At 48.0% G+C, this 23,172-nt stretch overlaps 1 protein-coding gene across 1 annotated transcript in view; it reads right to left on the bottom strand.

The window, feature by feature from the left end:
* Nucleotides 1-266: 266 nt before the first annotated feature.
* Nucleotides 267-23,172, bottom strand: part of HS3ST3B1 (heparan sulfate-glucosamine 3-sulfotransferase 3B1) — a 39,696-nt gene continuing 16,790 nt past the window's right edge. Inside the window, exon 2 of the mRNA XM_052658555.1 lies at nucleotides 267-885. Within this exon, the coding sequence (XP_052514515.1) occupies nucleotides 267-885 (619 nt within the window). The remainder of the gene's footprint in view (nucleotides 886-23,172) is intronic.

The raw sequence follows: 23,172 nt of genomic DNA, 5'->3' as shown, positions 1-23,172 counted from the left end.
TGTGCTTTTCTTTAAATACAATGGGTAGAAAGGAAACACAAAGGAGGGAAAAAAAAAATGGAAGCACCATCCATTTCGAGGACAAGAAAATATTAGAAAACACTTCGGAATGTTAACAGATTACATGGCTCTCTAAAAGAGTGTGGCTAGGCAGCTTAGTGAATTAATTGCTTATGAATTAAAAATAAATTATTATAAAATAGATTTCTGTACATTTTACATACATATAATCTCTCTTAATATTTCCTACGCCCAAGAGGGTGCCATCAGTCCCAGCCGAAGTCGTGGCCCGTCATCTGGTAGAACTTGCGGTTGAAGGGCCGGTAGAAATCCCGCAGCTGCCGCAGCACCTGCGCGTCGATCTCGGGGTGGGGTCTGCCCTTGGTCTTGCCCAGGCAGTGGGGGCGGCCGCTGCCCTCCGCCTTCTTGAGGCAGGGGAAGCCCTTGGTCTGGTTGAAGTAGAAGTGCTTGTCCGAGATGATGCGCTTGAGGCCCAGGAAGTCCTGCACGCGGCCCAGCTCGCCGGCCGGGTCGCGCACCAGGCGCTCGCCGCTCACGAAGAGCATCTGGCGGGCGGGGAAGTGGCGCAGCCAGCGCTCCAGGTGCTCGGCGTACAGGCCGATCTGGATGGCGCTCCACGAGCGGTCCACCAGGCCCGCCGAGCGGTTCCGGAAGGCCAGGCTCTCGAAGCTGGGGATGTCGGGCCGCTTGGAGAGCGTCTGCGTGTAGTCCGACACGGCCCGCGTCACCGGGTCCCGGACCACCACCAGGAGCCTGGTGTCCTTGGACATGGCCGAGATGCGCGCGGGCGCCTCGCGCGTCACGAAGTAGCTGGGGGTCTTCTCCATGGTGATCTGGCCCTCCAGGGTCCTCGGCATCAGGTCCCTGTGCGGAGCAAACAGACCAGGGCGGGTCAGAGGTCACAGCTTTTCGGCCACACGTCTCAATAGCAATACTTTTTTTTTCTCTATTCTTGCCTTTTTTTTTTTAATTGGAGGTTAACTGCTTTACAATACGTTAATATCTGCTGTACAACACCCGTGAATCAGCCATATGTATCCATATATTCCCTCCCTCTGAGACTCCTTCCCACTCTTCCCGCCATCCCACCCCTCTAGGTCATCACAGAGCACCGAGTGGCAATGTCAGCACTTTTAATCCCGGCTCCATCTAATTTCAGTTTGTAGAAACATTTAAAAAAAATGAAAGTTGAGTTTCAGAGCTAAGAGATATAGGTACGTCCCATCTGAAGGTTGGAGGCCAGCTGCTTTCCACCTAAGATGGGAAGGCACTTTAATTTAGGGTAGGAGTAAGATTCGACCTTCTCTGAGATCTCCCCAGTGTCACCTCTCCCTTATTTTGGGGGGTATCCAGCTTTTAGATCGCCCAGAATATCTGACTTCAGAACACAGAGACCTCTGGCCTCTGGATACATGCCTTTCAAAATAATATCACCTGGAGCCCCCAGAGATTTTGGTGTCCACGTGTCCTCACTTTCCTGCCTTGCTCTGCTTATCACGCTGGGACAAAAGCCCGGTAGACACAAGAAGGAAAATGTCCCCTGAGCCAGTCAGGGTGTACTAGCATCGCCACAGTGACCACCAACCAAACGCCTTCACTGTGAAAGACATCCCTGAAGGCCTCGAGGCACATAGCTGCCAAAAAATTGGGAGGAGTCAGTTGAAGTATAAACTGATGCGAAGAGAGAATTTGCTGAGACACAACTCTAGATGCCTCCAAAACTACTTCAGATTCCATTTTATAGCTAGCTGGTGGAAATCTGTTTTTTATAGATCCCTGGTGTATGATGCAGGGAGCTCAAACTCAGTGCTCTGTGACAACCTAGAGGGGTGGGATGGGGTGGGAGGTGGGAGGGAGGTTCAAGAGGGAAGGGACGTGTGAATGCCTATAGCTGATTCATGTTGATACATGGCAGAAACCAACACAATATTGTAAAGCAATTATCCTCCAAATAAAAATAAATAATTTTAAAAGAGACAGGGACTTCCCTAGTGGTCCAGTGGCTAAGACTCACTCCTCGCTGCCAATGCAGGGGTCCTGGGCTTGATCCCTGGTCAGGAAATGAAGGGTCCACATGCCACAACTAAGACCCGGTACAGCCAAAATAAATAAGTTAATAAATAAATATTTTTTAAGGGAGAGAGAGACTTGTATGATATTTATTTATTGCCACATGATTTAAATGTAACCACACAGGCAGAACTTGAGCAAACTCCAAGAGATAGTGGAGGACAGGAAAGTCTGGCAGGCTGCAGTCTATGGGGTCACAAAGGGTCAGACGTGACTGAGCAACTAACACTCCGGATATTCTAAACACCCAGCTTCAAGCCGTCCCTAAACTACTGAGACCAAAATTGCTTTACAGAGATGTTTATAGAAATGATGATATAAACTCTATCACACGAGCAAGAAAGGGCAACAGACTCCTCCTTCACAGCAAATTAGAAGAAGCAGGCTTCTCCCTGATGGGGGGTGGCCGCGCAACCCTGCAACCAGCCCCAGCTTAAGCTAAAGCTGGATTGACCCACTTTGCCCATTTACCACTTAGATGAAGGTAGCCCTGTCATCAGGCTAATTCGATGGAGGATTAAAGAGGGCCCGGCTCTCAACTTATTCTGCATTTCCCTCAAAAGCAGGTCGAGTCTGATTAAGTCCGAATTTTTTCCCTGTGTTCAGCCACATACATCTAAACCGAGTCTACAAGAAAGGGTTCAATAGTCAAAATCCAAGTGCTATCCCTATGACTGAAGAAAACCCCACCCGCCATGTTTTCCAGGGCCATGCACATGGGGCAGGTTTGGGGTCTGTCTGCAGAGGGTCTGAGTGACCAAGCACAGGCACTGAAGTCCAGCCCCTGGTCTGACTCTCAGCACCCCGTGGACTGATGTGTGTGCCCCTCACCTGTCCATGTCTCCATTTTCTCAACTGGTCCGTGAGATGAAGGATGATGTCCACCACCCAGGGTTTCTCCTTGGGACCAAGCCTGGGAGCTAATCGGTGCCAAAGAAAGGTTGTCAGTTCCCTGCTGTTGACAGCGTCAGGGAAGGGGTGCAAGGAGGCAAGGCTTGGACGCAGGGACTGGTCACTCCCTTGGTTCACCTGCAGAGGAGCCATGGGGATGCCCCTGGGACAAGCAAAGCTTCAGGAAGAGTGGACGTGGCTCTCTGCCCACCTGGGCTCCAGAACCACCTTTGAGCCTTTGCTGCACGCATCCCCTCGACATCCCTAAACAAGGGCCTGGTGATCACGGAGCAAAATGGCCAAGTGAGAGCGCCCATACCAGGATGAACAGAAAAGGAACAGGAAATGCTCACCATCTTACAGTCCAAAGGCACAGCCTACTCAGCCATGATGCATCCCTGGACTGGGGTCAGATTCTTGGGTGACCCCCTGCCACGCTGCAGTATAGGCTCCAAAGGACCCCGTCTCCCTAGGGCAGTCCAGAGGTTGCACACAGATGTCAACAAGCACTCAGGGTCTTAAGACTTTCTCTGTTTATCAATAACAGCTGGGGAACTGCTGACACCGAGTCTCAGTCCCTGTTCACTGCAGGCTCCACAGCCACCTTCCCCTGGGCGTGCGTGGTGTGGACACAGAGCAGCTAATGGGTGAATATGCTACGGGATTCTCCATCATTTCAGCAGGTGCTCCCTGAGTCCTCTCCATGGGTTTCCAGGTGCATTTCTGTGGCAGGGGGAGGGGAGTAGAATAAGCCACAAGAAATATGTCTCTTTGGGTTAAGGATTATTTTAGGCTGATTATTTTTAATAAACAATGGACACTGAAAAGCTCTGAAAACCAGTGAATGCTAACTTTTAGTAAGAGACATTTATATTTATAAGGGAAATGCTGGGAAAGATTGAAAGCAGGAGGAGAAGAGGGTAACAGAGGATAAGATGGTTGCATGGCATCATAGACTCAGTGGACATGAGTCTGAGCAAATTCCGAGAGACAGTGAAGGACAGGGATGCCTGGCATGCTGCAGTCCACGGGGTCACAGAGTCAGACACGACTGAGCAACTGAATAACAAGAGTGTCTTCCTGTCTGTACCAGGAGGAGAAGACTGGCTGTATCTCTAGAATCTCGTATCCATGGAGTTAAGTCTGCCCAACAGCTGTGCCCTTATCTACTGGACTTTTCCCCGCCACCTCCCAGAACTGGCCTCCCCCTTCTAAAAACCTTTTGTCTCCAGCTGGAGATGGCATTTACGATGGAGGCTTGGGCTGTTTCCAAGACTTGCTCAGGTTTCCTGGGCATCTCCCTTGTACACAGGAGGGACACATGTTATTAAACTTGTTTGTTTTTCTTCTGTTGACTATCTTTTATTACAGGGAACTGGGTTGGGGTGGGGGTGTCTCAGCTAAGAACCTGGAAGGGAGGAGGGAAAATTATTTTTCCTCCTCTGCCCTGGTCCCAAGGCCTGGGCTCAGACAGAGTGGGGCACCTCCCCAACATGGCCCAAGAAGTGTGCTGTTGACCCTTCGGGGCAGTTAGAGGCAAGACCCTGTTCTTGCCTCTGTCAGCTCTTCTGTCACCCTCCACCCCCTCTGCCTCCCAGCACCCCTGGTCCTGGAGTGAAGCCCTTTTCCATTCACTTCCTGGGCCCAGCTTCCTACCACTCCCATCCTTCACTGGTCAGGCTCTTCTGTCCGGACACTCAGAACCTCTCTGGGCACAGCAGTGGCTCCGAGAAGAAAAGATGGAGATATGGCCGAGGGTGACCCCCCTTACGTGGGCCCTGCAGCTCACCCCAGTGACCCCGCCAGTGGTGGCTCCAGCCACAGGCAGGCCTCACAAGCCAGCAGGTGGATTGCAGTTAAATTGAGCAGCTCATTAGGAAAGCCAGTTTCTCAAACAGATAGCCACAGCTAATAATCTAGGCGGCGCTTTGGGGCTCTCAGAGAAACTTTCACATACTGCGCCTCACCTAATCCCTCGTGCACAAGCCTTCGAGGGGGCACTGCCAGCCCCAACCTACTGAGGAGGGAGCTGGGGCTGACAGGGAGGGTCACCCGCTGCCAGTAGGCCGAGAGTCGGGCCCTCTGATACCCCCATCACCACACCTCTTCCACCCAGCCTTCTGAGTTTTTCCTACTATGATGAAATGTACAAAGAGCTACACACCTGTCCTTTCTTTAAAGAGATATCTGTATTTCTTCTTCTCATTTGGAGATTAGCATCTTAATAATAGGTATTCCAGGGCTAGAATCACATGACTATGATCATAATTGTTCAAAGATAGTCAGATTTCAAAACAAAAGATGTCTTAGGCTCACACACGCTTGCTATTAACTGCATAGGATGAGGCTGGGGGCTCAGGACAGGATGGAACAGTAGTTCCTCCTGCCAGAGGCCGCGCCCCCGCCCCCTGCCCCATCCTCCCCTCTCCACCTCGTGGGCAGGAAGGGACACTCTTCCACACCTGGCACACATTCCCCAGGCTGCTTATGAAGCCAGTGGACCTGGAGGTCTCTCTGGGGCAAGTCTCAGGAAGATGCATGCTCCCACCCACCCATCCTCAGGACAAGAAGAAGAGATGCTAAGCAGGGGTTTCAGGTGACACCCACGACATTCAGGCCTGGGGATGACCAGTCTGGGAGCATCAGGTCCCTCAAAGACCTGGACCACGGAGCAGGAACCTGGGAAACTGGAGGATTTGCAGCAGGTATTTCAGGCTTTCAACATGTTTCAGGAAACTCAAAAGAAAGCAATGGGCCCCTCTGCGGTGGCGGGATTCAGCCTTGATGCCGAGGGTGCTGGATGCCCGGGCCCCACCCTAGACCCATAGAATCAGGCCCCTGTGGGTGGGGCCCTGACAGGGGAATCTCTCTGATGATGCCAACCTGCAGCCAGGCTGGAAGTTGTCACCCTGGGGCATCCATGAGCCTGGCAGCTGCCCTGCACTTCAGCCCCTTATTCTGCGGATGCCCTGTGCACCTATGTGGGGGGGCATGGTGCTGGGTGGTGATGGAGGCCTCCCATGGTGGAAAAAAAAATCAAGAAAACAATATTTTTAACAGAACAAAAGCTGTTCAGCTAATCCAAGGCAGGATTTGAACCAAATTCCTGGAGTGAAGTCTAGAGAACTCGGGGTCATATCCTCCCCGCCAAAGCAGACCAGGCCCCAGAGGGAAGGTGCTGCCCCACCTGCCCATGCGTGAGACACAGGTTCGATCCCAAGGTCAGGAAGATCCCCTGGACAAAGGAGGCTGGCAGGCTACAGTCCATGGGGGTCACAAACAGTCAGACACGACTGAGCAACTAAACAACAACAAAGACATGCATGTGTGCAGATGCATAGAGATGCCCCCCCACACACACACACACATACACTACACCGAGCCAATCATCAAACACAAATCAGGCTCTCACTGAAACAAAATGAGGCACATTGAATGAACTAGAAGAAACCCGTGTGATGAGAGACTAAGGCTCATCCAACTCTTCCATCATCTGAAGTTAGATAATATCAACATAAACAGAGGAAAGGAAAAAACAAACAGGTGAAGAATAGTACAAGCCTCGAATCATCCGATTTATGCTTTTGCCAAATTCATGGCTTAAAATGAAACTAAGGTCTCTTCATTTTTGAAAAGCTCATGAAACTAAGATGAATTGAGGTCAAAACGACCACTGGGCCATTTCCTCTTTCACAGGCTTGTGGCAGGTGAACCAGGAGGATGTGTAGAGTCAGGTTTGAGGATGTAGAATCTCAGCCCCAGGTCTGGGCGCTCACCTGCACCTGTGTCTTCGCCAGACTCAGGAGTAGCTGAGAGCCGACCTGTGGACTCAGCCTCCTGAGGGGCATGGCAGTCACGGGCTTTGGAGAAGCCCAGTGTTTACAATGAACAGCCCACGTCTTGATGGGGCTCTTATGCGTCACCTCGGAAAGCAGACTCTTAAAAACAAACCTTCAAGCCAACAGGCGGGGGAAATTTGAATGAACCAGACAAGTTCTAAAAGCCTTGTAATTCTGACGTTCTTCAGCAGCCAATGTTGCCCTAATTTTCTTTTTCTGCTTCTTTTCTTTCTTTGGATGGCATGTCAGCTCCCAGAGTCCAGCAAGTGAACTTATTGTTGGAACTGGCAAGTTACGCAAGAAAAAAGAGGAAGATTATTGAGATGGGTGTAACCCACCGCACTACAGCCAAACAGATGCTGAGACACTGACACAAAACAGATGATGGAAGTGAATGAACTTGAACTTCAGAGAGCAGACAAAGCTGCAAGCCACAATGGGGTGGGGTGGGCCCAGCTCCCTCTGGGACTGACGAAAACTAGAAAGAGGGGAGGATGATCTCTTTGTTTGGTTCCAGAAACACCATATATATATATACACACACACACTAGTATAGATAAAATAGATAAACAAGTACCTGCTGGATAGCACAGAGAATGCTACTCAATATTCTATAATGATCTATATGAGAATCTGAAGAAAGATACAGTTAAATAGATAGAGACAGGTATATGTATAACTAAATCCCTTTGCTGCACACCTGAAATATAAATTAGTTGTAAATCAGCTATACTCCAATTAAAATTAATAAATAAAAGAAATAGTCTCATGTTTCCTGACCTCCAATAAAGATCTTTTTTCTTCCTTTTTAGAACCTACTTTTTAACCTACAGACACAAATCATCATTCTGTCCAGTTCTATGCCTTTGGACAAATGCACAGAATTGTCTAACAGCCAGCATCACAGTCATGATCCAGCTCAGTTCCATCACACCTCACTCTTTCTCTTGCACTGCTCCTTTCCATCAAAATCGAAAATCGAACTCTGTGCACAAGGCAAATCCCTTTACAAATGGCCCTAGGCTGCCCAAATCCTTGTGTTGATACCACTGGGACGGAAATATTGATTGAGAAGAGAAAATGGTCAATAGACTTAGACATTTTGACATCACAAATCTATTTACTGTTGCTCTAAGAGAAGAAGAAGCTACAAGTTGTTTCCAGGTCACTGTCTGTCTTCCAGTTCTGGCTCCTAACTAGCTTGTCCCCATCCCCCACCCCACCCCCCACATCCCTGCGTCCTTGGCTTCCTGGTCTGTAAATCAGTACCACGGAGGAGGTCAAATTCTGATAAACTGCCCTGAGGTCAAACTCAGGGTGGTGAGGACAGGCCAGGAAGCAACGATGCCACATCATCTTTAGCTGTTCCCAAAGCCCACATCCTGGTGGCTCAAATGGCAAAGAATCCGCCTGCATTGTGGGGGACGTGGGTTCAATCCCTGAATTCGGAAGATCCCTGGGAGAAGGAAATGGCTACCCACTCCAGTATTCTTGCCTCGAGAATTCATGGACAGAGGAACCTGGCAAGCTACAGTCCATAGGGTCACTGAAGAGTCAGAAATGACTGAGTGACTAACACTTTCACTTTCAAAGCCCACATCCAGCCTCTGAGAGCTCAAAAGCCCACAGTGCAGCCAGGAGAAACCTTTACAAACAGAATAATCAGCATCTCTAGGAAGGTTACATCTCTCCTTCCTGCAAACAGATAGTAAATAGTCAAACCTCCTCTCACAGTCCCAAATCGATGTGGGAAGTAGGGATATCCCCGCCTTAGAAGGGTTAAACAAATGAAGTGCCATTTTAAAAACATAGCTGTTAAGTTGCAAGTATCAGCTGCAAAACTCAAAAGCCCTGGGATCCCAGGGATGCAGAGAGTAGGACGCTGAACAGAGCACAGAGGGGTGAAAACACCCTGAACGATACCATCGTGATGGACACATGGCAACATGTCACACAGTCAAGTCCACAGAACACAGCTCACCAAGGGTGGAGCCTGCCGTGAACTGTGGACTTGGTGTGATGACGCCTGATGTGTCAGTATGAGCTCGTCGTGACCAGCGGACTGCTCTGACGGGGGGTGTTGATGGTAGGGGAGGCTGTGCTTGAGGGGGAGCAGGAAGCACATGGGAATTTTCTAGAACCCCAGTTTGAATGCCCATGCTTGGTTTCCAGAACTCTGCCCTTTCTGCTTGATTTTGCAATGTACCTAAAACTGCTTAAAAAAAGAAGAAAAAGAAGTAGAAGGTTGAGATCCTGTCTGTTCTCCTCCTGTCTGTGGCAGTGGCTTCCTCCTTGGGAAGGACGGGGTCACGCACCCTCGTGTCCTCAGCCTGGGCCACCAGCGCTGGTGCGCCACGCTCACGCGAGTCTTTTCCATACCCTCGCCTTCCCCTGCGACTCCGGGCCGAGGGCTCCTCCTGGGATGCTGGGGTCACGGCACCTTCGCATTCTCTATGCTGCCTCCTTCCTCCCCAACCACTCAGGAAGAATGAAAACCCTCTCCTCCTGGGGTTTGTCCCTGACATCTTGACCTGTGAACACAGGTAGAACATCTTAACCTGTAAGCAGCATAAGGGACTAAATCTCCAACTTCCTGCCTTGCAAATATATGACAAAATAAACTCAGAAAACAAACAAAAAATAACAAGCCTTCTTTTACGAAAGGATGCCCTTGGGTTCTTGGGATCTGACTGCTCCGGCTGCCCAGGCCCCTCCCTTTGCCTTTCCTCCTGGGCTCAGAGGCCCACTGCTGTGCCTGTTCTGCAGGGGAGGGAGTTAGGCTGAGGTGAGCTGAGTGCCTCAACTTCCCATCACTGAGGCCAGGGAAGCACTCAAGTGGCCAACTTGAAAAGGGCAGAAAGGGCTGCTGGGGGTGTGGAGGGGAAGGGATGCTGCCTGGAGGAAAAGTGCAAAGCTGCTGACAGTCCAGGAGGTGACAGATGCTGACAGGTTGTGGGGAGAGGCAGGGGGACATGTCCCCAGGCTTCAGCGGGCACTGGGTGCTCTGGAGTTAAATCATTTTCAAAAGAAAAACTGGGGAGAGGGGCTTCCTTGTTTGTCCAGTAATTACAAATCCACCTGCCGGTGTAGGGGACGTGGGTTCAATCCTTGGTCTGGAAACTAGGACCCCCTGTGCAACGGAGCAGCTGAGCCTGTGAGCCACAACTACTGAAGCCCATGCACCCTGCAGAGCCCGTGCTCCACAAGAGAAGCCACCGCAGTGAGAAGCCCCCGCACCGCAACTAGAGCGCAGCCCCCGCTCACCACACCTAGAGAAAGTCCACGCAGCAATGGAGACCCAGCAGAACCAAAGGTAAGCAAAAAAATAAATAAAGATTTTCAAAAATGAAAAACCAGGGGGAAGAAAAAGAGCAGTCTCCAGGGTCATTGCCATCCTAATCAGAGCGGTTTCTGCTGTGACAAGTGTGGGCAACTGGGGTCGTCTTTCCCGAAGGCCTGTCTACCAGCCCTGAACCTCCATCCCAGGTGAGTACCCCAAACTGTCCCCAGGGCAGCGTCCTTCTCCCTTGTGCGTTTGTAAGTTACAGTGGACTTCAGGTGGACGGGGGACAAAGACAAAGGTCTAGGCTTGTGGCTTCTGTTCCCTTCCAGAAGATGAGAGCTGCAGAGATGAGAAGGGAACTCTGCCTGCAACCTCGACTGTGGACGAGGAGACATGGTTGCTCCTGAGACTTGTAACTCGAGCTGTAAGTGGTAACCCTGGGAAGTTTCATCTTTAAAGCAGTTTTCTTCCCTGGGGAGGAGGGAGGAGGCAGGAGGGCTGGGAGGAAGGTGGGGATCAGCTCGGCCCCTTCTTATCTGGAACCCTCTTCCTTTGTAGGAAGTCTCTGAGCCCGAGGATTCGAGAGCTCCCTTTCAAAGGGCCACACATCTCCATAAATAATTATCTCCGTTTGGGCGAGATGTTTGCATATCAAAGAAGTCCTTCGGGAGTGTTTAAAATAATTTAAAATGAAATTATAAATAGTCTGTTGTTCTCCTAGTTTCTCTGGTCCCTGGAGCGGTTGGGCTCCCGGAAGTGATGTCGTTATTCATTATAAAGTTTACTGGGTCTTTTTACTTACTTTTTTTTTAAAAAGGTAATGGGTAGGAAAGAAGAGACATAACAAAGGATGGACTCCCCCAGACGCCCTCCTCTGCCAGCCCTCGCCCCTTTCGCCCCTCCCACCCCTCAACCCCCACCGCAAGGATTTGGCCTCCATTGTATGAGAATTTCAATACTGCTCAGAAAATGAAAAGCCTTTGAGTGCCATAAGGGGGTGGTGCTCAAAAGAGCATCTCGCAGCTCTGGGTCAACCCAAGATTCCTTTCATTTTGGCAGAATCCTCCACTATAGACCCTGCTTCACAAAGGCCTGAGTTCCTGTTCCTGGAAGGGACTGGGGGAGTTGGGGGACAGAGGGAGGGTTTCAATTAAAAGCTAATAGCCTTTTGTGTCTGGGCGCTCTGGGGCACTGCTCGTGTTTATTAGGCCTCACTGTGTGCGGGCACAAACCATGTGAAATCAGAGTAATCTGTGCCCCCCCGTTTCCTGGAAAAAAAAAATTGTTTTTGATCAATAGAAAGAGAGGGAAAAAAAGTTTTCTGGGAAGCGTAGTCTTTAGAAAGTAAAATCAGCCTGTCCGTGGGCAGGGGGGTGGGGGCAGAGCTCAGGACCCAGAGGGAGAGGAGACCTCGGCAGCACAGCCAGCTGTGGGAAGGCTGTCCCTCCCTGGACAGATTCTTCTCTGTGTAGACCCGACCCGCCCTCACCTCTGATCCGTGTGGGCTTCCCCTCTGGAATCCGCTTCTTCTCCCCAGGGTGCTGGGAGCCCAGCTCTGCCTGGGTGACTCTCCAGAAACAAAGGGCCAGCCCTCAGGCGGCTGGTATGTTTCAGAGGCTCCTGAAATCCTCTCCCAGCTCAGGCTTCACCCCAAGAAAGGCTCCCCCCCATCCCACCCCACCCCTGTGCTCTTGGCAACCAGGTACAAATGTTAGTAAACAGACCCTCACTCAAGACTGAACCACTTAGCACCGCCAGTCAACACAGAGTGCATGGAAATCACTTCCCCACCAAGGGAAGCGCAGGGGAGGGGGCTTCCCAACATAGTGAAGTCTACAGGGTGCTGGATGCCTGAAGGCCCGGCTCTGGTTCCTGCGCAGCCGCTGACAAGACCTGACACTCAAAGCTTCGGGCTCAGTGTAGAAAAACTAATGGGTGACTTACTTAACTCAGAAAGACAACCTCTAGGTCCATCCATGATGCTGCAAACGGCGTGATTTCATTCTTTCTGACAGCTGAGTGGTACTGCATCGTAAAAAGACGTGATACAAACGAACTTATTTCCAAAACAGAAACAGACTCACAGACTTAGAGAACGAACTTACAGTGGCCAGGAGGAAGGACAGCGAGAACGGGTAGTTGGGGAGTTTGGGATGGACATGTACATGCCGCTACATTTAAAATGGATAATCAGCAACGACCTACCGTGTAGCACAGGGAACTCTGCTCAGTGTTACCTGGAAGCCTGGACGGGAGGGGAGTTTGGGGGAGAATGGATACACGTCATATGTATGGCTGAGTCTCTGCCGTCTGAAACTACCTCAACATTATTGACTGGCTATATTCCAATGCAAAATAAAAAGTTTAGCCATTAAAAAAAGTTGATTTTGACACTAATAAAAAAAGTTAATGGGAATTTTCCTGGCGGTCCAGTGGTTAAGAGTCCATCTTCCAGTGCAGGGAGCGTAGGTTTGATCCCTGGTCAAGGAGCCAAGATCCCACATGCGTTGTGGCCAAAAACCTCAAACATAAAACAGAAGCACTGCTGTAAAAAAAAAAAAAAAAAAAGTCAAGACTTAAAATGGTCTACATCTAAAACTCTTTTAAAAAGTGAATGGACTGGTTTAAAAGGGTTGTTGGCTCTAAAATTCTGTAAGGGGACCCTTACAATCTCCATCTCTCCCACCACACCCTCATGCCACCTCCTTCCCCAGCCAGTTGTAGGTTGGCACAAGTCGGTACAGGAGAATCTATACAAATATTTAATGATTGAATAGGTACAAAGGGTACTTTAGGCACCTTGAGGATACAGGTCAACCCCAAGAATGTAATTCAGATGGAGGTTACTGCCAAGGGCTCCCCCAGACTAGGCAAGCTGGTGCCTGAGAAAACAGAAAGGAAAGTAGAACTCAAGGTCAGGCTGTGGGTCTTCAGGCAACTTGTCTAACATCTCTGAGCTGTCTCTCCTCATTTGTAAAATGGAGATACTTAAAAAAAAAAAAAAACAAGAATGAGACTCAGTCGTAGTTCATACGTGAACAAGCTCCTAACACAGCGAAACCCTACCTAAGGGTAAGGTGGGATGACCCCCATACATGTCCCCACTTTATCTCCTTTGACTTATGGCTCTAGGTACTAGGGAGATTTCTAGGGAAATACTGCTAAGGAAAAAGAAATTCCACAGCAGTTCTCACATTCAAAGTCTCTTGTAAAACAAGTATTTGAAAGAGTCTCCATTTCCTGAAATTCTCACTTGTGCCAGGAAGGATCCCGTGTGTGGACCTTCTTTCTTAGTCCCCTGGTAGAACCTTGGCAACCAAGAAAAACCAAGCTTCCCCTCTTGCACTGACATTACTGAACGGACGTGAGGATCCAAGCCAAAAAGGAGCAGCAAATGAGGCAGCCTTTCATATGAACACTTCCAGCCTTGGAAGGTTCTTTCTTTTTTTCCTTCCTTCCTTCTCTCTCTCTTTCCTCCCTCCCTCCCTTCTCTCTCTCCCTCTCTCTCTCTCATTCCTTCTTTCTCTTTTCTCCTTCCCCTCCCTCTTTTCCTTTCTTCCTTTCTTGCTCTCCTTCCTCACCTCTCTCTTTCTCCTTCTTTCTTTCCATGGCAGAGAATGAGGTTTACAGGAAGTAAAACAGTCTGTTTAGGGGCAGGAGCCATCTGAGGCTGATGAAAAGAAACAACCCAACTGCTGAAACCAGATCCACAGAGTGAGGACTTGACATAATCCGTTACCTTCCTGCCCCCTGACTGCGGGGCCAGCGGGAGTTGGGGATGAGAGAAACCCCAGTCAACTCTTAAGTCCAAGACGACGGCTCCATCCTGCTCCCCGCTCCCCTTCCACTTGACAAACAGAACCCCATTTTATGGTTATCAGCTGAAAACAGTATAAAGTAAATTAGGTCAATAAAAACTCCAGACATAAGTTTGAGTAAAGCTCAACAGATGGGAAATGAGAATAAATGAACTCCCCTTATCACAGGCTCTAAAATAGCTAAGAACATTTTAGAGAAGAAAAGAGGTGCTTTCTGCCCATAGAGAACATCCCTGGGAGTGTATTAAGCTGGAGACAGACGCGCAGACAAAGAAGACCCGCAGTTTCTTATCTCATACACCTATCAGCAGCAGCACTTGTTTCTTCCCAGTGGGTCTGACCTAGTGCTTGAAGCTGATCGGAAGGTGTCTTGAGACAGGAAGTGACACGCAAGGCTGACGGAAACTCTAAAGACACCCATCAAAGTCCACCCTCTCCTATGCTTATGGAGACTCTCAGTTTGGAAAGGATGGAGGCTTCTAAGAGCCGATTTTCAGGAGGAGAAAGGTAAGTGCAACCTCCTCAGAGTCTCATCCACTTATTGTCACAGTCACCATTTTTAATAAAACCTCAATACACCTGTAACAGATTGCTAAGCAGAGTCCAACTTGCCTGTATATTTTGTCCAAGGATAGGAGAAATGGAAAGTCTTGGAGGCTTGAAGTTTTGCTTAAGTGTTCTGGATTATTTGAGCACATTCCCTCATGACGGTTCATATTCTGTGAGAACCTTTTGGTAGATGGTGAGTCTTAAAACTTCCAGCCTTGCTTCTGTTCTTGACACAAAGCATTCCCTCCCCCTCCCCCACAACTCCCACAAGGGAACAAAACTGCAAGCACCAGGGGGATCAAATAACCAAATGGTTAGTGAGAGGGCTGCTAAGAATTACAAGTGAGATTAGCCTTTTACCCTGCATTAGCCCCAGTGAAAAACTAACCCTGTAACTACTTTTAAGCCTAATGATGATTTCTAAGAACAAGATGTTTGGTTCAATCTTATGGCCTGCCATGTTTTGTTTTGTATTTCTTTGGATGGTACCTCGTAAGACGGTACATCTTCAAAAGAAATACAAGAAAAATGGCAAAAAACCTGGGATAGGAAGCACTGGAAAATAATCTGCTGAATGAACACAGGAATGAATGAAAGGAAATTAACTTGCAGTGCTTAAAGCTAATGACTGGGGGTCACAGGGCAAATATGTAAAGAGAATTGGGGGCAACCTGGGATGATAAATTATCATTTGGGGAAGGTTTGAAAATGGTGACCATATCAGGATCTGAATGCCCAAAGTAATTAATCCTAGAGCAACATTTATGTACCATCACACCCATTACATTAAGTGACACTATTCCATCAGGAGGCCATCCACATAAAGAAGGTCTTGACTTTGCATGAGAAGCTATAACAAAGAACAAGTCCCTTATTTCACCTGAGGGACAGATGCCAGCCATGAGCTCTTCTCACTTTTGAACTTTGGATGTCACAGAGTTTTGGGGGAGGCCGGTAATAAACCACCAATGGATATGAATCTGAGCAAACTCTGGGAGATGGTGAAGGACAGGGGAGTGTGGCGTGCTGCAGGCCATGGGGTCGCAAAGAATCATACACGACTTAGCGGCTGAACAACAGCAATAATAAAAAGCCTTCTCTATTCAAAGAATAAATGGTTGCAGAGGTTAACAGGGGGGAAAAATGACTCTAATGAGCTGATTTCTATTCATTGTCATTTTACTTCTCATTTTGCTTGAATTATTAAAATCCATTTGCATTCTCTAAGAGATGGTGGAGTGAGAGACCCCAGATGTCTCTCCTCTGGTCGCAAGAGGAAAGACTAGGAATGTGGGCAGGATCTCTCATGAATGGTTAAACAATCACGGAAGGACTAAGAACGTGGGTGGGATGGCTGGTGGACAGTTAAGGAATCAGTGACACGGTGTGAAGGTATCATTCATGGAGACGTTTCTTGCCCTCCGGGGGCTCACTGTGTATTTGGAGAGAAATTCCACATCCAGAAGTTCCCCAATAGATACTGCATTGAAACGTGTAAAACAAGCATCCAAAAGTCATGTCCTTCGGGACGTCTGCAGCTTCCTTGAGCTGGTGCCAAGGCCAAGGGGAACAAAGCTGTCAAGAAGAAAAGATTCCCAAGCATAGGAACATAAGGCAGTGGTTGAGACACTGGGCTTGGACTGAAGTTTGTTTGTTTGAGGAATGGTGAGAAATAAGACTACAATGATTGGGAAGTGGCTGGAGTGGCCCCCTTTCCACTCTGCCCAGCCCTCCCCCTACTGCTTCCCCAACATCTTTTCCAGAAGCCAAACCTAGAAAACTTCACAGCTTCTCATGATGTTGAACAAGATGTTCAAGTTTCCTGGCCGGGAATCTCCCTACCTTTCCAAAAGGACATGCTTGTCCCATTCCTCCATTCTTACCCTTCACCCTAGCCACGGGCAAGCAGAGGCCCCCTCCTTCTCATACGTTCCTACAGCACTCATTGCCACCCTAGGCTGGGTTAGCAATTCTTGCTCCCTTCTTATGATCCTACCCTGCCAACAGCCTCCCTGCAAATATACACACATGCGTGCACACTCACACACACGTTAGCATGCCCTTGCTCTATCTGCTATTATCCACTTCCAGGGGGCTGAAGCGTGGACTCTGCCTTACGTGCACTGCGGCCAGTTTCAATGGCTCTTAGATGAATGAAGGGTGCACAAATGAACAAACAGTTGCTAGAAAGAACTTGGATTTGATCTCAGACAATGAGAAGCCATATCAAACATGGGAGTGAGCAACTTGAAGGTATATCAGGAGTGGAGGGGACAGATCCGGGCTGTTAGCTGATGATAAACTCCGTGAGGCTACTGAAGCTTGATACAAGAAGGTGTAAAGAACATTGGAATAAGCAGAAAAGATTACTGGGTGTCTCCAATGGAAAACTGAACAACACATTATCTGGAGATAGCTTTCTTATTGCTTTTGAGATATTTTGCAACTCTGTAAATTATAGGTAACAACATGGCAAGGCAATATGATTCTTGACCACAGGCATGCAAATAAGTGCTTTCTGGTAGAACTTCTGTGGGTTTCCCTCTCCACTACCCACTACATGGGAAAAGTCAATTTTGCCCGCTTGTAAAGTCATCTCAACGTTCCTTTATTCCAAGGAAACTTAGGTTCTTTTGACTTCTTTGGACCAATGGTAACAGCTGCCAAGTTCTCTCATTAATAGTAAGTAAAATAAAATCCTTAACATGGTCATTAAGGAAATATAATCCTTAACATTGTAAGTGGATGAATCATGATTTTACCTTTCGCCGTTAGAAAATTATCCTTTACCAAAAGCCTGGATTAGCCATGTGCTTTTCGTAAGAATGCTATCCAAACGAAGATGTGGTATGCATGTGTGCGTGTGTGTATACACACATGGATTTCCCTGGTGGCTCAGATGGTACAGAATCTGCCCGCAACACTGGAGACCAGAGTTCAATCCTTGCGTCAGAAAGATCTCCTGGAGAAGAGAATGGCTACCCACTCCAGTATTCTTGCCTGGAGAATTCCACGCACAGTGGAGCCTGGAAGGCTACAGTCTACGGGGTTATAAAGAGTCAGGCATGAGTGAGTGAATAACACTTTCAGTTTCATACATGTACATACATACATCCATACAACAGAATACTACTCAGCCATAAAAAAGAATGAAATAATGCCATTTGCAGCAACATGGATGGACCCAGAGATTATCATACTAAGTGAAGTAATTCAGAGAAAGCCAAATGCCATATGATATCAATTATATGTGGAATCTGAAATATGACAGAAATGACCTTATCTATGAAACGGAAATAGACTCACAGACATAGAGAACAAACCTGTGGTTGCTAGGGAGGAGGGGAGGGATGGAGTGGGAGGCTGGGGTTAGCAGATGCAAACTATTACATATGGAATGGATAAACAAGTTCTGACTATATAGCATAGGGAACTATATTCAATATCCTGTGATAAGCCATAATGGAAAGGAAAACAAAAAAAAAAATGTATATACATATACTTTTCTGTACAGCAGAAATTAACACAGCATTGTAAATCAACTATACTTCAATAAAATAAATATAAAAAAGGGGCTATCCACACCAGTGGTTTTTACCCCACAGCATCCTCTTGATACCAACCACCTTTCCGTCTTAGCACCAAGAACAGTCACGCTTTCTGTTGAGCAAACAGCTTGTTTGAATGACTTGTGTAACTGAGGCCTGTCTGTCTGTGAAGGCTGCCATGAAGCTGAAGGTCACATCCACTTTGTGGCCCCCACTATGGATTCTCCTTTCTTACTCTCGTATTTTACGTGTTTGTGGCCCTTTAAGTATCCTTCAAAAACCACCTGAAGTATGTGTTCAAGAAGGCGGACACAGAATAAATGCAATTCTGTAGATCTGAATGGGAAGGGGGTGTGGGGGCAAAAACAACAGGACAGCTGATTGAAAACCACATTGAAGGAAGGGAAAAAAAGGAAAGCAGGTTAGAGATGAGGAAAGACCTTCAGTTTTTTAAGCAAGATGGATCGAGGGCGGGACGCTTATGGGTTCTGAGTTCACCCACAGAAACTGTGGCTTCCAATCCATTTTTCAGGATGGAAGTCAGGACACAATGAAGGTGCTCAGCCCAGAAATGAAATAAATACAAGAGGGTTTAGGATTCAGTGTCTATGTAAAAAGCAGAAATGGAGATAAGGTGAACATGACCCCAGATTCTAAGCTAGCTTTGGGTCCAGACAGATTAGCCCAGGTGGTGTGCAAGGCTCCCTGGCAGGCCAGCCTGGAGGCCGGGGTCGTGAACAACGACTGCCTCTCCCTGCAACGCTCAGCACTGGCCTCCATTCACTGACAAAACCAAATAAAGACCTTTACGATGCTACTTTCCCAAATGAATCCACTTCCAAGTCTAGGGCTGGGAATACACAGCACTAAGCCCGTGAGCAAACACTCCTAAAGAGCAGAACAAGAGAGCCCTCTCTGCTGCCCCATTAGCACATTTGGGAAGTTAATATACCTCCCTTCCCCCCGCTACTCCCCCTAAGGACGCGTTTCCCTGGGTTGGCTGAATGCACATCAATTAACTTGTCACATGGAGGCAGGCAGGACCGCCAGGTACCAAAATGAGGCATGGAATCAACTGACTGTGTAAGGAGGCCAAGAACTGGAGTCCTGACCATCTTTTTTCTCTTCCCTTTTTTTTTTTAAACTGAAGTATTGGGCTTCCTGGATGGTGCTAGTGGTAAAGAACTTGCCTGCCAATGCAGGAGACAGAGAAATGGGGATTTGATCCCTGGGTTGGAAGATCCCCTGGAGAAGGTCATGGCAACCCACTCCAGTATTCTTACCTGGAGAATTGCTTGGACAGAGGAGCCTGGTGGCCTACAGTCCATGGGGTCGCAAAGAATCGGACATGACTGACGTGACTTAGCATGCATGCTGCTGCTGCTGCTGCTAAGTCAATTCAGTCGTGTCCAACTCTGTGTGACCCCATAGACGGCAGCCCACCAGGCCCCCCTGTCCCTGGGATTCCCCAGGCAAGAACAATGGAGTGGGTTGCCATTTCCTTCTCCAATGCAGGAAAGTGAAAAGTGAAAGTGAAGTCGCTCAGTCGTATCCTACTCTTAGTGACCGCATGGACTGCAGCCCGCCAGGCTCCTCCGTCCATGGGAGTTTCCAGGCAAGAGTACTGGAGTGGGGTGCCATAGCCTTCTCCGTTAGCATGCATAGTTGATACATATCATGTAAGTTATAGTTAAACAATATAGTGATTCTGTATTTTCATACATATACTCCATTTAAAGTAATAATAAACTATTGGCCAGATTTCCTGTGCATAGTAATTTGTACTTTTTAATCCCCTCCTCCTATCTTGCCCCTCCCCCCACCCTCTCCCCAATGGTAACCACTGGTTTGTTCTCTGTGAGTCTGTTTTGGTTTTATTAATTTCATTTGTTTATTTATTTTTTAGATTCCACATAAAAGTGATATCATACAGTATTTGTCTTTCTCTGATTGACTGATTTCACTCAGCATAATACCCTCTAGGGTCATCCAAGTTGTTGCAAATGGCAGAATTTCATTCTTCTTTACAGCTGAGTAATATTCTATTGTATATGTATATACCACATCTCCTTAAGCTGTTTCCATGAATGTGTAATTCTGAGAGATTTCTTTATGAGACAAATACAGTGTCTATCCAGGAAAGGACCCCTTTTCCTGGGGCCCCTCCTCCTCTGAAGAGAGAGGGTTCTCCTCTCACTCAGGTCAGAAATGGGGCTTATTAATTATCATTACAGAACGTTACCCTTGCTGCCTGCAAAACAGGCATGCAAATCTCAGAGTCGTGCCCTCAGAGCAGAGTGCTCCCACTTTTAGGGGTTGCAGAGAATTTGGGGAAAGGGCTATGTTCTCTGGAATCTCTAAGATCTCACATGCCGCACAGTGAGGCCAAGAAAGAAAAAAATCTCTCCAAATTCCAGCATTCTGCAGGAGAAAAAAACACTTGCCCCAAATCCTAAGACCAACCTCAAAGACCAAAATGGTTCTATACAGCTCGCCCAGAATGCTCTGCTCCCCACTCTGCTGGGGACAAAGAAAGAACCAGGATTGCGCACAAGGTGTTTTCAGGTACCACAGACAGAGGCTGCATCCACTCTGCTCTCCTTCTTCTCTTTAAACAAACCAGGTGCAGAAGGCAAAGCAAGCTGGTTCTAAATGTCCAGAGGCCAGCAGTCATGGCTCAATCCATCTTTAGAAGCGGGGAGATACACAAAGCTGTGCCAGGCTGAACAAGTCTCTTCAACCAAGAAAAACAGTCTGATAAATTAGTTCTGCGAAGCCACAGAGCAGAGCCCCCAAGAGTCAACTCAATAGGCTGCCTCCTCTTCTAGCTCATTAACTATTTGAGATTACCATCATGTGGGGAGTCGCCTCTCGGCTGGAAATTAAATTAGCCTGGCTATAAACCAGGAATGTCGAGTGGAAAGTATCTGATGAACCATCCTGGGGAAAAAAACTCCACCACCCAACACCACCCCCAAGCAGCTTACTCCCACCCTCCAAGCTGGGCCCCTTGGTGCAGCGTCTCTTCTGAACGATGAGGAAAACAACACAGCCAAAGGGGCAAGACTACTTTCTTGGTTCTGGTTTTCAGAGAAAAGCACAGTTCACCAGGGCCGCTCCTAGTGAAATAACCAAAGAGGTGGCTTCATGAGACGAAATGGTCAGGAATGTGGCATTCAGAAAGAGACAGAGTAACAAGTGTTCAGATGATTAGAAAGAAAGAAAGATTAGAAAGAGAGGGGAGGGTGAGGAGGGAGAGGATAAACACACACACAACTAGCATCCTTGGCGATGCTCCATGCACAGTCGTCTGCCCAGTGAGGGGGCAGCAGGTCCTGCCTGCACCTTCACAACAGGTGTGTGCTTGCAAAGCCACCTCATAATTATCAGGTTTGGCATTTTGGCTCTGGCAGCCGGGACCATGCAGATCCTAAGATTTCAGGAACCAGCCTTTGCAGGGCTGTTCCTGCCACAGGTCCGTGAGCCGAGAAGTAGAATTTCTAATTACACGGCTTTGGGCTTTACCCTAATGACAGGCTCCATCCAGGCAGGCAAAAAGCACGCAGCTAAGAGGATACAGGCCTTTGAGCTCATCCTGAGAGGCTCCTAATGCTTGCCTTTTTTTTTTTTTTTTTTCTGGATGGCATCTTCTCTGATCACCAGCAAAACAATTCCTGTTTCATACTATTCAGCAGCACCTTGTAAATACCTCTTCCAAGCTGAAATACTTGACAGAGAGGAAAAGAAAGATGCACAATAAACTGTACTAGTTGCCCCCTGATTGTTAAAGGCTTGCTCACCAAAGACCTCAGTCCCCTTGATGCTGTTTTCCTTACCTTCCTTTCTCCTCCTCTGATCCTTCCCTCATCCACGACACTTTTTCACACAAACCTCATTGCCTTTTCACGTGTGTTCCTTCTGCCAAGAAGACCTCCTTCCTTACTTGGTCTGCACATGAAATCCTATTCATCCGTCAACCCCCCCTCCATCAAAACCCTCTCTCTGAAGCCTTTCCAGGGAAGCTCCTTCCCACTTAGATTTAATCACTCCTTCTTCTGCAATATTTCTTTGCCTTGAGCATCCTTCTCTTTTTACCTGCATTACACATGACTGTATTTAGCCACCTCAACCCCTGCCTTTGCTCGCACATTCTATACCCAATATCCACATCATAGGCTAATCTCTGTCCCCTCCCTCATTTACAGAGACCCCAACGGGCACCACTTCACACTAAGAACAAGGCTAAGAACACAGAGAGCCTCCTCTCTGCCCCTAACCTGCCCTCTTTCTTTGATCTCCGACCACAGTGGCTGCTCACAGGGGCCTGCTCTTGTCGCCAGGGACCTCAGATATCCTTTTTCTTCCTTCAGGTCTCTGCCCAACATCACTCCTTTAAAAAGGCCTAAAATAGCCTTTGCTCCCATCATCCTCTCCCCCACAACTCTCCATCCCCTCTCTCTGTTTTATGTCTCTTCATGGCTTCTATCACCACAGGGGATCTTCTATTTCTGGTAGTTTGCTTGCGCATCGGTCTCTCACCCATCTCCCTAGTAGACTGTAAGTGACAGGAGGGCAGGATCAGAGCCGACAAAATAGGCAGTCAATAATATTTGTGAGATCAGTGAGTGGCTGCATCCACAGAGTCTGGCACAGAATAGCTGCTCAGTAAATTAATAAAATCAATATGCAACTATAAGGAAAAAAGCTGACATCTGTGGCCATTCTAACCCAGGGACACCACAAGCTAAGTGAAACCAACTGGATTTGTCCAGAATTCTCTGTCCCCATAGCTGGTTTCCAAACGACACAATCCACAGGGTTTGTGCTGTGGTTATTCTTCAGTTGCCGAGTCATATCCGACTCTCTGCAACCACATCGAATGCAGCACTCCTGGCTCCCCTGTCCTTCACTATCTCCTGAAGCTTGCTCAAATTCTTGTCCATCGAGTCAGTGATGCCATCCAACCATCTCATCCTCTGTTGCCCCCTTCTCTTCCTGTCCTCAATCTTCCCCAGCATCAGGGTCTTTTCCAGTGTGTCAGTTCTTCACATCAGGGGGCCAAAGTATTGGAGCTTCAGCTTCAGCATCAGGTTTGTGGGGATACCCCTAATGCCTGGTGGTCCCCAGGTGGGCCCACCCCCAGGTGGTCCTCT

The sequence above is a fragment of the Budorcas taxicolor genome, chromosome 19 (assembly GCF_023091745.1).
Source record: "Budorcas taxicolor isolate Tak-1 chromosome 19, Takin1.1, whole genome shotgun sequence".
In the NCBI taxonomy this organism is placed as follows: domain Eukaryota; kingdom Metazoa; phylum Chordata; class Mammalia; order Artiodactyla; family Bovidae; genus Budorcas; species Budorcas taxicolor.
This window is presented reverse-complemented; position numbering and strand designations above follow the sequence as displayed.